General features: G+C 41.0%; 1 protein-coding gene across 2 annotated transcripts in view; it reads right to left on the bottom strand.

Annotated features, from left to right (window-relative positions):
• Positions 1-16,432, bottom strand: part of LOC112056294 (neuropeptides capa receptor-like) — a 44,676-nt gene extending 28,244 nt beyond the window's left edge. For both annotated transcript variants that reach the window (XM_052888695.1, XM_052888696.1), the window contains exons 1-2: positions 15,655-16,432; positions 488-578 (exon numbers count right to left, since the gene is read on the bottom strand). In XM_052888695.1, the coding sequence (XP_052744655.1) occupies positions 488-578; positions 15,655-15,949 (386 nt within the window). In that variant the 5' untranslated portion in view covers positions 15,950-16,432. The remainder of the gene's footprint in view (positions 1-487; positions 579-15,654) is intronic.
• Positions 16,433-17,242: the final 810 nt, after the last annotated feature.

The raw sequence follows: 17,242 nt of genomic DNA, 5'->3' as shown, positions 1-17,242 counted from the left end.
TCTATAGCCTCCGTATTTATTTTAGGAAAAGGGGACTTTCAATTTATTGTATTGAATAAATAGAAGAAAATGCTACTTTGATACATTTTCTTCTATTTATACCCAGGCTGTAGGGGTACTGGTGCCAGTACATTGACAAGAACTGTATAACAATGTAAAGAGTACGTACGCTTCTGGGATGAGTGCGCGCAGCTTGCTTGCACTACCCCCAGGCTGTAGGGTTACTGGTGCCAGTACATTGATAAGAACTGTATAGCAATGTAAGGGGTACGTACGCTTCAGAGATGAGTGCGCGCAGCTTGCTTGCACTACCCCCAGGCTGTAGGGTTACTGGTGCCAGTACATTGATAAGAACTGTATAGCAATGTAAGGGGTACGTACGCTTCAGATATGAGTGCGCGCAGCTTGCTTGCACTACCCCCAGGCTGTAGGGGTACTGGTGCCAGTACATTGATAAGAGCTGTATAGCAATGTAAGGGGTACGTACGCTTCAGAGATGAGTGCGCGCAGCTTGCAGAACACTACCCCCAGGCTGTAGGGGTACTGGTGCCAGTACACTGACAGGTCGTTTGGCAGACCTGCGGACGAAGGAAGATTAGGTTAGTTTTTATTACTAGGTCTGTAATAAATTGCGTCGCAGAAGGCTTAACATTGCGAGTACTAATATCTAATGCTATTTTGTAACGATGTTTTTATAACTCGTAAGTGCGAGTTAGAATTCACCTCTATCTTTCTCTATTATTGTGGTTAACAGAGAGAGATAGAGGGTATTCGGAAATTCAAGATTTTCAGTCTGGTGTTGGGAAATTTGTTGTGTTACACCCGTGCCTTGGAAAACTATTTATCAGCCTATTATAGCGGCTCACTACAGTGCAAGGCCTCCCTCCATATCATCATGATCATTCGTCATTATTAGCCGATGGACGTCCACTGCTGGACTTAAGCCTCTTGCATGGACTTCCAAACACATTAGTCTCGAGGCGCCAGCATCCAGCGGCTCCCTGCAACCCGCTTGATGTCCTCGACCCATCTAGTGGGTCCGACCAACACTGCGCTTTCCAGTTCGCCATTCCAACACCCTCCTTTTAGAAAAAGGAATACGAATAAAAGAATAATTACTCCCAAGTCCCAAGACACACTTTCAATGCAGGTTGGCAGGCTTACAGTGACAATGTTTCAAATTGTAACGCAAGGCTGAGAAATAATTTCTTTAAAGAAAGAAAAAAAAGCCCAGTATATAGGACTTTGTAATCCTTAGCGTCACAGACTAACCACTGAATAAAAGAGGAAGTTATACCATATCATAAATCACATGTTCATATAAGAACAAGATTTACGTGGGAGTCATAAACACAGCTCATAATATTATACTTTGTACGCTGTTATTTATAGATATTAAATTGATATTAATACATATCTCTGAGATTCTGAGAAACTTAATATACACTAATTAGTAGTTGAATATTTTGTTATAATAACACAACTCACACAAATCGTCTCACAACACACACACATAACAATACCAGTAACGTCGGCACTAATAGAGGGGCCCTTGTTAGAGAAAATTAAATTTATCGCCGCGTCGTCACTGAGAGGTAATTCGTAAAGAAAACTGAACATCGCACCTCGCACCATGTATAGATATGCCAACTGACTTGAATTCCTGTCTGTTGTCTGTGTCCTTTGATGTCTTGTTAAAACCACAACACAAACTGCTTTATGGTACCGAAGTTCTTATAGGCGGCGTAAAATAAACTAAACTGCTAGCCTATTCTATACTTTGGTCTATAATGAATCAATTAACAAAATGTCATCTACCTACTGATATCCGCCGGCCAAATGTCATTTTTATATAGAATCTCAATTTCGTATAATATCTCAACCAACATAAAATATTTCCTCTTTGACTAACTTATGTCAATTGTTTTGGTGACAGAAAGGCTGGTTCATATTTAGCGCAAAGGATCAGCCTGGCTGTCCAGCGCGGAAATGCAGCCTGTATTCTTGCCACCATTCCACGTGGGCATGATTTGTATAGTTATTAGGATAAGTTAGCTTAAGTTCCTTATTGTATTCTTTCTTGATAAAAAAGAAAATAAAAAAAATAAATTTATTTGGTGTTTATTTTAATATCTTGATAATAAAGATCAAAATAGTAAAGCCGGCTGGCAGACATCGTCATTTGACACAAAAGTGTTTAACAAAGTGCCAGGATAACAGAGAGTACCTATTTAGGTTTAATTTCCATTTATAAAAACACATAAAAAAGCGTAAAAAGACACACAATCTCATGTCCCAAGGTTAAATAAACTTTTAGGAGGTCCGCTGCCGACTTAAATTGGCTATCTATTCGAGTCGACCGTGGAAGTTGGCGTGTCTATAGAGTTTATAAAGACTACTTCATTATTGTAAGACGGAGTAAGACAAGTTCAATATAGATCAAATCTGAGATATAATGCTTTGCTCAAATAAAGACGTATCTATTGCTAAATGTGTTTATTTAATTATAGTATGTAGCTGTGCGTCATAGGACTATAAGCTCAAATGTATGTCAAGACCGTTTATTTTAAAAATGCGTGGAGGTATCAAGTTCAAATTTAAACCGTATACTGTGGTTTATGGGCCCATGAAGTTGTGAAAAAAACTTATCACTACGTAAAAAAATGATACAGCAGAAAACATATATTTTGACATTCTAGCAAATAAATGATATGATTTGATTTGACTTTGACTACAAATTCGCCAAGAGGCACCGTCACAGATCACAAGTACAAAAAAATATTTCAAAAAATTTAATAAAATTAAATCCAATCTAAAGAACAGGGGGTTCATAAATGAACTTCTGTACCGAACCATCGGTGGGCGAGTCCGACTCGGACTTGTCCGGTTTTTTTTTTTTTTACTTTTTCGCTAATAATATTATAAAGATGTATGTACAGTTTGTAATGTTGTAAGATCTCTGAGGAAGCTGGCTGGGTTGCGGTAGTTTATGAAATGTTCCCGTGGCTCAGTCATCAGGCGGTGAGTCGGAACACCGTGGGGTTTTAGTCGGTTGAAGTCCGACATAACCTTCTTGCCTCCCCGTGGCGAGAAGGTATCCATGAGGATTTCCCCACGTTAAAAAAAAAAGGATCTCTGAGGAACCGATTTTGATAATTCTTTTACTTCTTCAAAGCTACGTTATTTGTGAGTGTTATAGGCTATATTTTATGCCCGTATCCATATTGGAACGGAAACTGCGCGAATAAATCACAGGGTGTCGGCTAGTCGCTTATAAATTAATCTTTTAAAAAGTAGTAAGTAGTAGGTATTGTCCATTGACTAATGACCCGCCGGCCAATAACCACGCCTTTTCCAATAATGCTTTCATTACTTCGGATAATGTCCGTCGGTGCATGCGGTACGTCCATAAAATGAAATGACTTCAATATTGGATGAATCTATAATGGCTTTAACACACTGTGAAGTTAATATGACTATTGTTTTATTGGTCTAGCCAGTACATACGTGTTATTAGGTTCCGAGTTTATAACTTTTAGGGTTCAACAACAGGAATAATTTTGCTATATACGTCTTTCTGTCTATTTGTCTAGAAAGTTCTTGCTACTAGAAACTGCAAACGACGGTGAACTGAAAGACGGTACGAACGTAGCGCAGTGGGTAGTAACCCTGCTTTCTGCATCCACGGCCTTAGGTTCGATTCCCACAACTGGGAAATAATGGTGTGTTTAGTATGGTTTCCTATGTCTGGGTGTATTTATACATTTTATGAGTATTTAAATAATATGTAGTTATTATGTGATAAAATCTCAGTACCCATAACATAGGCTATACGCATACTTTGGGGCTAAGTACAGATATATGTGTTGTGTAAGTACAGATATATTTATAAAAAATAAACAAAAAGTTAATTTAAATTAAAATCTACCGTTTATAGCAAAACGTTAAGTTAGTGAGAGTTTTCAATATTTTCATACTGTTACTATCACGTAGACGTAAACGCAATTTTCAAGGAATTGAAACAGTTGTTATTCCTTAGAAATTCACGTTTACGTTAACGCGATAGTAACAGTATCAAACTGCCACTATGCCCTCTGATACAAAAGTTTTGAACGACTAACAACTGAAGAATCGTTCAAAAGGCGATACTTAATTACAAATCCTAAACTTTTCAAAATGACGTCCTTATCTCGTGATTAGATACCTGCCGGTTCCGAAACCTTTTGAACTTGACAGAGAAAAGTTTTACGTTTAATAAATCACCAATTAACTGAAGACGAGTCAGTGAGATTGAACCTTATCTTGACATCCGACGCTGGGTGATGATTAATTTCGGAATTTGATTTATTACTCCAAGAAGCTTATACTGTTTTTTTTATTCTCTACAAGTTAGCCCTTGACTACAATCTCACCTAATGGTAAGTGATGATGCAACTTAAGATGGAAGCGGGCTAACTTGTTAGGAGGAGGATGAAAATCCACACCCGTTTCGGTTTCTACACAACGCTTAAAACGCTAAATCGCTTGGCGGTACGTCTTTGTCGGTATGGTGGTAACTAGCCACGGCCGAAGTCTCTCACCAGCCAGACCTGGACAATTAAGTTGTTTGTTAAAATTTCCAAAAATCCTTTCTAGTGTAGCTGACGTATTATGTAAAACTAGCGGACGACCGGGTTTTAGTTTGCATGAAAATCCTTTTACCCTTTTAGACTTTTTTCGAAATTCTTTCTGAATTTTTTCAGGGGAACAATTTTGGGTAACTAACCGTTTATGCAACGCACGCAACGGAAGCTTTCAAAAGAATAATTTTCCCCGTTTAACATTATTCACAGACACTCCGCTTTTGTTGGTCGCAGCGTGATAGAGTGATAGCATGATAGTGATAGCATGATAGAGTGATAGCATGATAGAGTGATAGTATGATAGAGTGATAGTATAATAGAGTGAGAGCCTGCGATATCAACACATTTGTACTAATATTATAAAGAGGAAAACTTTGTTTGTTTGTTTGTTTGTAATGAATAGGCTCAAAAACTACTGAACCGATTTTAAAAATTCTTTCACCATTCGAAAGCTACATTATCCACAAGTAACATAAGCTAAATTTTATTTTAGAAAAAATAGGGTTCCGTAAGATATTTATGTTTTTGGGACACAAGGTGTAAAAAATCAACCAGAAAAGTAGTGTAGGGGTAGGTAGGGGTAGGATAGGGGTAGTTGAAAGTTTACATCAACCAGAAAAGTAGGGTAGGGGTAGGATAGGGGTAGTTGAAAGTTTACATCGAGTTTCACGCGGACGAAGTCGCGGGCGTCGGCTAGTACCTTATATTATGAAGGATGAAAGCTTGTCAGCTCAGACTCCCTTGTTATATGTACGTTAACCAATTAAGAAGTTTGCACTGTAGTGGATCCAGTGGCAGGTTTTAAAAGCCCAGACTTGAAGGTGCGTCCAAGTAGAAAGCGTATTTTTTTGAATTTAATACTTCACGAGAACCCTCCAAAAATCTCGTTAAAGTTTTTCTTAAAGAGATCTTTAAGCGTATCTAGTTTACAAAGCTAAGGGTCGTTAGAAAATCGAAAATAGATTAGACACAAGATTCTTTTTTTTATTCTTTACAAGTAAGCCCTTGACTACAATCTCATCTGATGGTAAGTGATGATGCAATCTGAGATGGGCGCGGGCTAACTTGTTAGGAGGAGGATGAAAATCTACACCCCTTTTGGTTTCTACACGACATTAAACCGGAACGCTAAATCGCTTGGCGGTACGTCTTTGTCGATAGGGTGATAACTAGCCACGGCCGAAATCTCAATCCAGCCAGAACTGGACCAATTAATAAAACCTCAATCGACCCAGCCAGGTATCGAACCCAGGACCTCCGTCATGTAAATCCACCGCGCATACCACTGTTTTATATTTGGACAATTATTTGAGGATCTAGCTGAACCCTAGAAAGCACAAAGTTATACATTTCAAATATCATAATTGACTACCTTACTAACCTTTGTTAGCAGCATGACTTAACTTTGTCATTGTGCTCGTAAATAACGAAAGTCTAGCTATCGCAGATTCTTAGTCATCATCATCATTAGCAACCCATATTCGGCTCACTGCTGAGCTCGAGTCTCCTCTCAGAATGAGAGGGTTTAGGTCAATAGACCACCACGCTGGCCCAATGCGGATTATCAGACTTCACACACGCAGAGAATTAAGAAAATTCTCTGCGTGTGTGAAGTTTCACGTTCACGATGTTTTCCTTCACCGTTTGAGACACGTGATATTTAATTTCTTAAAATGCACACAACTGAAAAGTTGTAGGTCCACCGACCAACCGGAATCGAAAGCAGAGGTCATATCCACCGGGCTATCACGGTTCTTAGTACATATACCATATTTATAGTACGCTCGTTGAAAATAGCAAAATAAATTACTCACAATGTTATTCATATGAATTCTCCCGATGATTGGAATCAGATATGTATGGAAGTAGCAATGAAATTCGCTGTGACACCTTAGCGAGCGACGGTTCCATCGGCACATCAAAGGGAAACGAGAAAACCGCGCGTTTTGATAGCAATCGAATTTATTTGGCGTTTATAATACTGCGGGTAATTGGATTTCTATTCACTCCGTATAAAGGAGTTTAATGAATTATAAACATGCTGAAATATAAAATGGTTATAAATCTATTCATAAAACCAGCTTGAATACTAACCCGTTATTTGTAAAGACGAAATATAAAAACATACGAATTATAAAAACATACGCAGAAGCTCGCGACTTCATTTGCGCAAAATTATTTTTTTACATGTCCTATAAGATAGATAGATAGGATGAAAATAGTCTTCATGTTACTAAGCAACCTCCTCTATCTTCCAGTGAAAGTTCCATGAAAATCGGTTCGGTCGCTTTTAGAGATTTTCCCAAACACTTCAAATTAAAAATCAAAAATATTGATAAATCTAAAACTACTATATACTATAAACTAGAATGTTATGTTTTGCTGGCAGTAGTCACTGGGTGTTATGGTTAATACTCGTATTTTAGTCCAATGAAATGTTACACTCTAAGGACCGAATATTGCAATTTTAGAAGACGTAATTTTATTTTTGGGACGTGTGTGGGGGGTTAATAGAAGCTTAACCTCAAGTTTTTGGGATCGCCACCCTTGTCCCCCGGCCGCCATAAAAAAAAGAGGTGCAAGCGCTTTTTTGCGGTATATTAATAATATATAAATCAATAATAAATATATCTATACTAATATTATAAAGTTGAAGAGTTTGTTTGTTTGTTTGATTGAACGCGCTAATCTTAGGAACTACTGGTCCGATTTGAAAAATTCTTTCAGTGTTAGAAAGCCCATTTATCGAGGAAGGTCATAAGCCATATTTTATCCCTGTATTCCTACGGGAACGGCAACTACGCGGGTGAAACCGGCGTCTACTAGTATAATAATAAGATAATTTCGTATTTGGAGCGGCTACATCACCGTCGTGTTCCGTACGTTCCATCTGTATATTATTGATTAATCTGTGGCCTAATACAATAAAAATGGATCAGTTGTACCTATATTCTAATGAATTATTTTCCGTTTCGCCGCCGATGCCTATCAGTTACCAGTTAATATTCATTAAGGCATTTGGGAGCCGATTTACTGTAATCGATTCCGTGCCGCCTCTTGTCAAATATTCTGAATACTAATTTATTACGGTTTTGTATTTAATCCTGGATGACTGATCTTTAGAGGGTAAGTTTCAACATAGATAAGAGGATTTCCGCTTACACTTATATTAGCTGCCTCGTCGGTCTAGTGATTAGCCTATACAACTTTGGATCAGGAAGTCGTGGGTTTGACTCCGGGGTCATACTTCGTGGTGTTGGATTTTTCTCTCTAAAGACAAATCCTCAGTAGCAGGCCGGTGTTAGAAGGTTGGAAGAGTCCCTCGTGTCAACATGGGAGAGAGGGAGGGAGGGGTCATTATCATTAATATCTAACAGTGATAGTTATCGTTATCTAATAGTGCCGATGGACGTTAGGGTCCCAAAGTGCTGGAATGGCGACCCCGCACTAGTAACCGCAGTGTTGGTCGACCCCCTACCAGATGGACTGTCGACATCAAGCGAGTCGCAGGGATTCGCTAGATGCAGGTGGCTCAGTATCGTGATGTTTGGTATTCCCTACAAAGGGCCTATATCCTGCAGTGGATGTCCATTGGCTGATATGATGATGATGAGTGATCATTATAAAGTCAAACTAAGACGTTAATCATCTTAAAGTTACCAACCAGCATAGGTAGGTCGAACTACTTCTTCTCTAAAAAAGAGGAAGATGTAGCATTGTAGTGAGCTATTGGAATGGGTCATATGATTGAAGGTATATTATGTACCACGATAAACGAAGGGTATTTTTCGTTTGATATATCGCTCCAATCCCCATCGTAAACACGGTCCATGGAATTGGGTCACAATTATGAAACATGTATCAACAAATAAAAAACACGTCGTTTTATCGTTCAAAAATACGAACATAATTAATATATTAACCAATAGTCCTTTTAGGGCGGGAAATCATTTAGACCACGCCGATGTTTGCTAGGCTTAGGCTTATTTATTTATTTACTAAATAAATAAAAAAAATCCTACATTATGTGAACTACTACATAACTTTAAAATATGGTGTATGGCCATGGCTATGTACACTCTACAGGGATCCAAGAAAGATAAATACATCGATATCTTCTGTGACAAGATACATAACTTCAAATCTAAAATAACAAATACTTTTAAGAGCTCTGTTCAATAATTCGCCCTACATTAATAGTTTTAGTTTTTTTCATTTGTGGTTGTAACCTAATCATCATAAATCTATACTAATATTATAAAGCGGAAGAGTTTGTTTGTTTGTTTGTTTGTTTGTTTGTTTGATTGAACGCGCTATTCTCAGGATCTACTGGTCCGATTTGAAAAATACTTTCAGTGATAGATAGCCCATTTATCGAGGAAGGCTATAGGCTATATTTTATTTAAAAAAAGTTAGGGATCCTTCCTAAAACTCCAATAATGTAACCCAAGGTGTACATGGCGCCTTCCCAACAGTCTGCTAATTCCCTCAAGCATTGTCATTGCTATTCAAAAGGCCAAGGGGTTGCAAATACAGCAGCGTCATTCAGTCGCAGCACACATCATTTTCTACAAAAAATGTCGCGACAGCATATATCTATCTATCTATACTATAATAAAAGAGTAGAAATCGAGTGTCTGTACTTTGACCAAATTTAACTAAAATCAAGTTAGGGCGATTAGAAATGAGCAATAGAATACAAAAATGTATTTTTTTATTTTTTTGCCTGTCTGTCTGTCTATCTGTCTGTCTGTCTGTCTGTCTGTCTGTCCTTCTGTCTGTATGTTCGTGCTATTCTCTGGTTCTGCTGAACGGATTTTGACGCGGATTTCACAAATAGATTAAGCAAAGTTTAGGGCAACATATTGGCTTTGTTTCATTAAAATCGGACAGATAGAAAAAAGTTATCTTGAAAAAATTGGATTGCTCAAATTGATTCGCAGGCGTTATTTGGAGAAACGAGTTTTCCACTAAAACTGTGTAATATCGATATTGAGGCACATATTCTATACTCAACTGATCAATTTGTTCGTTTATTTGGTTGAACGCGCGAAACTAATCTCAGGAACTACTTAAAAGTTGAAGTTCAAACTGAAATATCCTTTTTGTGTTTAAATAGTCACATTGTCTACTTTTTTATCGTATAATGTTATGCAAGATTTATTACTATAAAAAGAGCACGAATTTGGCGCAATAGCTATTAAATACTTATCTATACTCTATACTTATAATGAAACTGTAACAGGTCAAATTACAGAACTTTTTGATTAATTTAAAAAAAAAATATCATAGGGCATTATACAATCGATACTGAATTCAAAACCATTTTTTTTCGATTATTTGTCTGTCCGTCCCGTCCCGTCCGATGCATGTAATATGGCCTCTGATCGTGGCTACGGCTGGGCATTTTTCCGATGCACAAAAAACGGAACGCGTGGCTTTCGGCCGCGCACCGTATTGTAGCCCGGCCTTCGGCCGGGAGTTTGTGATACAGCCTTCGACCGTAACTACGGCTGGGCATTTTACCCAAACACAAAAAATGGAACGCGTGGCCTTCGGCCGGTAGTGTATGATATGATACAGCCTTCGACCTTGACTACGGCTGGGTATTTTACCCAAGCAAAAAAAAATCGCAGCCTTCGGCCGGGGGTTTGTAATATGGCCTTTGATCGTGGCTACGGCTGGGCATTTTTTCGATGCACAGAAAACGGAACGCGCGGCCTTCGGCCGCTCACCGTATTGTAGCCGTATTGTAGTTTATGATACAGCCTTCGACCGTGACTACGGCTGGGCATTTTACCCAAGCACGAAAAACGGAACGCGTAGCCTTCGGCCGCGCACTGTATTGTGGCCCGGCCTTCGTTCGGGAGTTTATGATACAGCCTTCGACCGTGACTACGGCTGGGTATTTTATCCAAACAAAAAAAAGCGCGGCCTTCGGCCGGGGATTTGTAATATGGCCTCTGATCGTGGCTACGGCTGGGCATTTTTCCGATACACAGAAAACGGAACTCGCGGCCTTCGGCCGCTCACCGTATTGTAGCCCGGCCTCCGGCCGGGAGTTTGTAATAGAGCCTTCGCGCACTGTATTGTAGCCAGGTCTTCGGCCGGGAGTTTATGATACAGCCTTCGACCGTGACTACGGCTGGGCATTTTACCTAAGCACGAAAAACGGAACGCGTAGCCTTCGGCCGCGCACTGTATTGTGGCCCGGCCTTCGGCCGGGAGTTTGTGATACAGCCTCCGACCGTGGTTACGGCTGGGTATTTTACCCAAGCACAAAAACGGAACGGGCGGCCTTCGGCCGCGCACTGTATTGTAGCCCGGCCTTCGGCCGGGAGTTTATGATACAGCCTTCGACCGTGACTACGGCTGGGTATTTTACCCAAGCAAAAAAGAAGCGCGGCCTTCGGCCGGGGGTTTGTGATATGGATCGTGGCTACGGCTGGGCATTTTACCGATGCACATAAAACGGAACGCGCGGCCTTCGGCCGCGCACTGTTTAGTAGCCCGGCCTTCGGCCGGGAGTTTGTGATGGGGCCTCCGAACGTGGCTAAAGTTGGGCATTATACCCAAAAAACGGAACGCGCGGCCTTCGGCCGCGCACTTTGTTGTGCACCGGCCTTCGGCCGGGGGTTTGTGATGTGGCCTCTGACCGTGGCTAAGGTTGGGCATTTTACCCAAGCACAAAAAACGGAACGTGCGACCTTCGGCCGGGGGATTGTAATATGGCCTCTGATCGTGGCTACGGCTGGGCATTTTACCGATGCACAAAAATCTTCGGCCGGGGGATTATGATGGGACTTCCGACCGTGGCTATGGCTGGGCATTTTACCCAAGCGAAAAAAAACGCGCGACCTTCGGCCGGGCACTTTATTCTACACCGGCCTTCGGCCGGGGTTTTGTAATAGGGCCTCCGACTGTGGCTAAGGCTAGGCATTTTACCCAAGCACAAAAAACTTCGGCCGGGGGCTTATGATGGGACTACCGACCGTGGCTATGGCTGGGCATTTTACCCAAGCGAAAAAAAACGCGCGACCTTCGGCCGGGCACTTTATTCTACACCGGCCTTCGGCCGGGGTTTTGTAATAGGGCCTCCGACCGTGGCTTAGGTTAAAACGCGCACTTTATTGTATAGGGGTTATGATTTTGTATTTTTCATATATAAAAAAATCGAAAATGTAAATAGAAGGGGCGAAGGGTTCGAAAATGTACATCGAATTTCACGCGGACGAAGTCGCGGGCATCTGCTAGTATTCTTAATATTAGTGTTATACCTCAATAGCTCAACGGTAAGAGCGGTCGGATTCATCACCGAGGGCTGGTGGTTCGATCCCCGCCCCGTTGGTCTATTGTCGTACTCACTCCTAGCACAGTTTTTGTCGACTAGTTGGAGGGCAATGGTAATATTGGTTATAATATAAAAAAAGATATAGCAAATACTTAAAAACAAAAGGAAAAATAAAAGTTTCAAATTGAACAGTTTCTTTTGTATTATGTTTTTTCTTCTTTTTAAATTGACGCAATTTCATGTAAGTTTATTTTTATTTTTTTCTACTATTAATTCTAAATATTATTACAACCTACCCTTTAAGCATGATGTCCGTTACTCCGCTAACGTTAAGTAAAATGATATGTTTAGTATGATATGGTTGGTGGTCCAAATCTATACTAATATTATAAAGCGGAAGAGTTTGTTTGTTTGTTTGTTTGTTTGTTTGTTTGATTGAACGCGCTATTCTCAGGATCTACTGGTCCGATTTGAAAAATACTTTCAGTGATAGATAGCCCATTTATCGAGGAAGGCTATAGGCTATATTTTATTTAAAAAAAGTTAGGGATCCTTCCTAAAACTCCAATAATGTAACCCAAGGTGTACATGGCGCCTTCCCAACAGTCTGCTAATTCCCTCAAGCATTGTCATTGCTATTCAAAAGGCCAAGGGGTTGCAAATACAGCAGCGTCATTCAGTCGCAGCACACATCATTTTCTACAAAAAATGTCGCGACAGCATATATCTATCTATCTATACTATAATAAAAGAGTAGAAATCGAGTGTCTGTACTTTGACCAAATTTAACTAAAATCAAGTTAGGGCGATTAGAAATGAGCAATAGAATACAAAAATGTATTTTTTTATTTTTTTGCCTGTCTGTCTGTCTATCTGTCTGTCTGTCTGTCTGTCTGTCTGTCCTTCTGTCTGTATGTTCGTGCTATTCTCTGGTTCTGCTGAACGGATTTTGACGCGGATTTCACAAATAGATTAAGCAAAGTTTAGGGCAACATATTGGCTTTGTTTCATTAAAATCGGACAGATAGAAAAAAGTTATCTTGAAAAAATTGGATTGCTCAAATTGATTCGCAGGCGTTATTTGGAGAAACGAGTTTTCCACTAAAACTGTGTAATATCGATATTGAGGCACATATTCTATACTCAACTGATCAATTTGTTCGTTTATTTGGTTGAACGCGCGAAACTAATCTCAGGAACTACTTAAAAGTTGAAGTTCAAACTGAAATATCCTTTTTGTGTTTAAATAGTCACATTGTCTACTTTTTTATCGTATAATGTTATGCAAGATTTATTACTATAAAAAGAGCACGAATTTGGCGCAATAGCTATTAAATACTTATCTATACTCTATACTTATAATGAAACTGTAACAGGTCAAATTACAGAACTTTTTGATTAATTTAAAAAAAAAATATCATAGGGCATTATACAATCGATACTGAATTCAAAACCATTTTTTTTCGATTATTTGTCTGTCCGTCCCGTCCCGTCCGATGCATGTAATATGGCCTCTGATCGTGGCTACGGCTGGGCATTTTTCCGATGCACAAAAAACGGAACGCGTGGCTTTCGGCCGCGCACCGTATTGTAGCCCGGCCTTCGGCCGGGAGTTTGTGATACAGCCTTCGACCGTAACTACGGCTGGGCATTTTACCCAAACACAAAAAATGGAACGCGTGGCCTTCGGCCGGTAGTGTATGATATGATACAGCCTTCGACCTTGACTACGGCTGGGTATTTTACCCAAGCAAAAAAAAATCGCAGCCTTCGGCCGGGGGTTTGTAATATGGCCTTTGATCGTGGCTACGGCTGGGCATTTTTTCGATGCACAGAAAACGGAACGCGCGGCCTTCGGCCGCTCACCGTATTGTAGCCGTATTGTAGTTTATGATACAGCCTTCGACCGTGACTACGGCTGGGCATTTTACCCAAGCACGAAAAACGGAACGCGTAGCCTTCGGCCGCGCACTGTATTGTGGCCCGGCCTTCGTTCGGGAGTTTATGATACAGCCTTCGACCGTGACTACGGCTGGGTATTTTATCCAAACAAAAAAAAGCGCGGCCTTCGGCCGGGGATTTGTAATATGGCCTCTGATCGTGGCTACGGCTGGGCATTTTTCCGATACACAGAAAACGGAACTCGCGGCCTTCGGCCGCTCACCGTATTGTAGCCCGGCCTCCGGCCGGGAGTTTGTAATAGAGCCTTCGCGCACTGTATTGTAGCCAGGTCTTCGGCCGGGAGTTTATGATACAGCCTTCGACCGTGACTACGGCTGGGCATTTTACCTAAGCACGAAAAACGGAACGCGTAGCCTTCGGCCGCGCACTGTATTGTGGCCCGGCCTTCGGCCGGGAGTTTGTGATACAGCCTCCGACCGTGGTTACGGCTGGGTATTTTACCCAAGCACAAAAACGGAACGGGCGGCCTTCGGCCGCGCACTGTATTGTAGCCCGGCCTTCGGCCGGGAGTTTATGATACAGCCTTCGACCGTGACTACGGCTGGGTATTTTACCCAAGCAAAAAAGAAGCGCGGCCTTCGGCCGGGGGTTTGTGATATGGATCGTGGCTACGGCTGGGCATTTTACCGATGCACATAAAACGGAACGCGCGGCCTTCGGCCGCGCACTGTTTAGTAGCCCGGCCTTCGGCCGGGAGTTTGTGATGGGGCCTCCGAACGTGGCTAAAGTTGGGCATTATACCCAAAAAACGGAACGCGCGGCCTTCGGCCGCGCACTTTGTTGTGCACCGGCCTTCGGCCGGGGGTTTGTGATGTGGCCTCTGACCGTGGCTAAGGTTGGGCATTTTACCCAAGCACAAAAAACGGAACGTGCGACCTTCGGCCGGGGGTTTGTAATATGGCCTCTGATCGTGGCTACGGCTGGGCATTTTACCGATGCACAAAAATCTTCGGCCGGGGGATTATGATGGGACTTCCGACCGTGGCTATGGCTGGGCATTTTACCCAAGCGAAAAAAAACGCGCGACCTTCGGCCGGGCACTTTATTCTACACCGGCCTTCGGCCGGGGTTTTGTAATAGGGCCTCCGACTGTGGCTAAGGCTAGGCATTTTACCCAAGCACAAAAAACTTCGGCCGGGGGCTTATGATGGGACTACCGACCGTGGCTATGGCTGGGCATTTTACCCAAGCGAAAAAAAACGCGCGACCTTCGGCCGGGCACTTTATTCTACACCGGCCTTCGGCCGGGGTTTTGTAATAGGGCCTCCGACCGTGGCTTAGGTTAAAACGCGCACTTTATTGTATAGGGGTTATGATTTTGTATTTTTCATATATAAAAAAATCGAAAATGTAAATAGAAGGGGCGAAGGGTTCGAAAATGTACATCGAATTTCACGCGGACGAAGTCGCGGGCATCTGCTAGTAAATAATAAATTTGACGGCCTCCGTGGCGCAGTGGTACGCGCGGTGGATTTACAAAACGGAGGTCCTGGGTTCGATCCCCGGCTGGGCCGATTTAGATTTTCTTAATTGGTCCTGGTCTAGCTGGTGGGAAGCTTCGGCCGTGGCTAGTTACCACCCTACCGGCAAAGACGTACCGCCAAGCGATTTAGCGTTCCGGTACGATGCCGTGTAGAAACCGAAAGGGGTGTGGATTTTCATCCTCCACCGAACAAGTTAGCCCGCTTTCATCTTAGACTGCATCATCACTTACCATCAGGTAAGATCGTAGTCAAGGGCTAACTTGTAAAGAATAAAAAAAGAAAAACTTACACTCACCAAACAACAGCAGCAACAAGTCGCTCAACGCCAAGCTGAACAGGTAGTAGTTGGTGTCAGTGCGCATGGCGGGGTGGCGCACAATGACCACGCACACGGCCACATTGCCCACGACCCCGGTGGCGAAGATGAGCAGCAGGCAGGCGGTGATGGGCACGATGCGCGCGAGCGGCAGGCGGCGCGGACCCATCATGCACCACAGCATCTCTTGCTCGCTGCAGTCGAACGCACTGAGGTTGGTGCAGCGAGAGTAAAAATGATAGGACGTTTCGTTAACACGTAGGAACTCCTCCATTTTTTTTTTCTTTAGATCATTGTCCACACTAATGTTATCAAAATTGTTGTTATTATTTTTATTGTTGTTATTATTTTAATTGTTGTTATTGTTGTTAAAAATTTTGTTTTTTTTTTTTGTTTTTATCTTTCATCTATGGAAAGCTGCATTTTCAGTTAGTAACTTACACTCTATTTTATTCCCATATTAGTACAAGATGAGAACAACACGGATGAAAACACACATGGTCTGATAATCTTACGTATGTTGCGATTTTTCAATACACTTTATTTCTCCTAAAGCTGGCGAAACCGCTAGTTAACACTGCTAGTTATTAATTAAATCCAATCTATTATAAATTATGTTTATAGTTTTATACTATATCAAAATATGAACATCACATCGTTATATGTTATTTCTTAAAAATATTTGTATTAATATTCAAATCTTGTCATTATCGTAAGAGCAGAAAGTTTTATCACAAAAAAACAAATATTTTATGTTTTAATTTTGGTTTTGTGAAAATTTTGTTAGCCAAATACTATCTACTCAATAAGTATGAAATTATTCAGAACTGTATTTTTATTTTTTATTAAATTTTTAATTTATTCTAATAGTGCGTTAGAACGGTTAGAACATTATCGTAATTAAGTAGTAAGTATTCAAATTTAAAGAAGAAAAGTAAAATTATTTACTATTTTTACATGTTGTAACAAAAAGTTTTAAACTTTTTTTTTTAATATTAACACTTTAAAATTAATTTTGAATTGTTATCAATTCCCAGTTATTTTACAGAACTTGTATCAAAAATTCGTAAACTTTGTAGCGTTTCGTAGCTCTTCGGGATGTCTACGAGGTTACAGGCGCTACGTCCGTAGCGGCTCGCGCACACTCGCACACTGAATTCTGCGTTCCATTAGGAGAAAAGTAATGAGAAAATTTTTCTTGTATCCGTCGATTTTTCCTACCAAAGGATCCAAAACTTTTACTGCTAAAAAAGGTCTGGTTTCGTATTTTACTTTGAACTTTTATTTTCTTTTGAATATTTAAATAGATTTTTGTACCACTTTAGTACTATTTGGATACTTATATATTGGGGTTGAGTAAGGTATGTCGTGTCCCGGGTAGCGGTTACGGGTGATAAATAATAGTAGGCTCAACTGATAAAACACTTATATTGACTATCAGTTACAACGGTTAGGTAACGACTGGCGACAAACCGCCCGTATTGACTTCGTCATAATTACGAAAATGCTTAAGTAGCATTTTCATTTACAATGTATGTGTGTGTGACCACCACATCATTCCACCCCC

Source organism: Bicyclus anynana, chromosome 23, assembly GCF_947172395.1.
Source record: "Bicyclus anynana chromosome 23, ilBicAnyn1.1, whole genome shotgun sequence".
NCBI lineage: Eukaryota > Metazoa > Arthropoda > Insecta > Lepidoptera > Nymphalidae > Bicyclus > Bicyclus anynana.
This window is presented reverse-complemented; position numbering and strand designations above follow the sequence as displayed.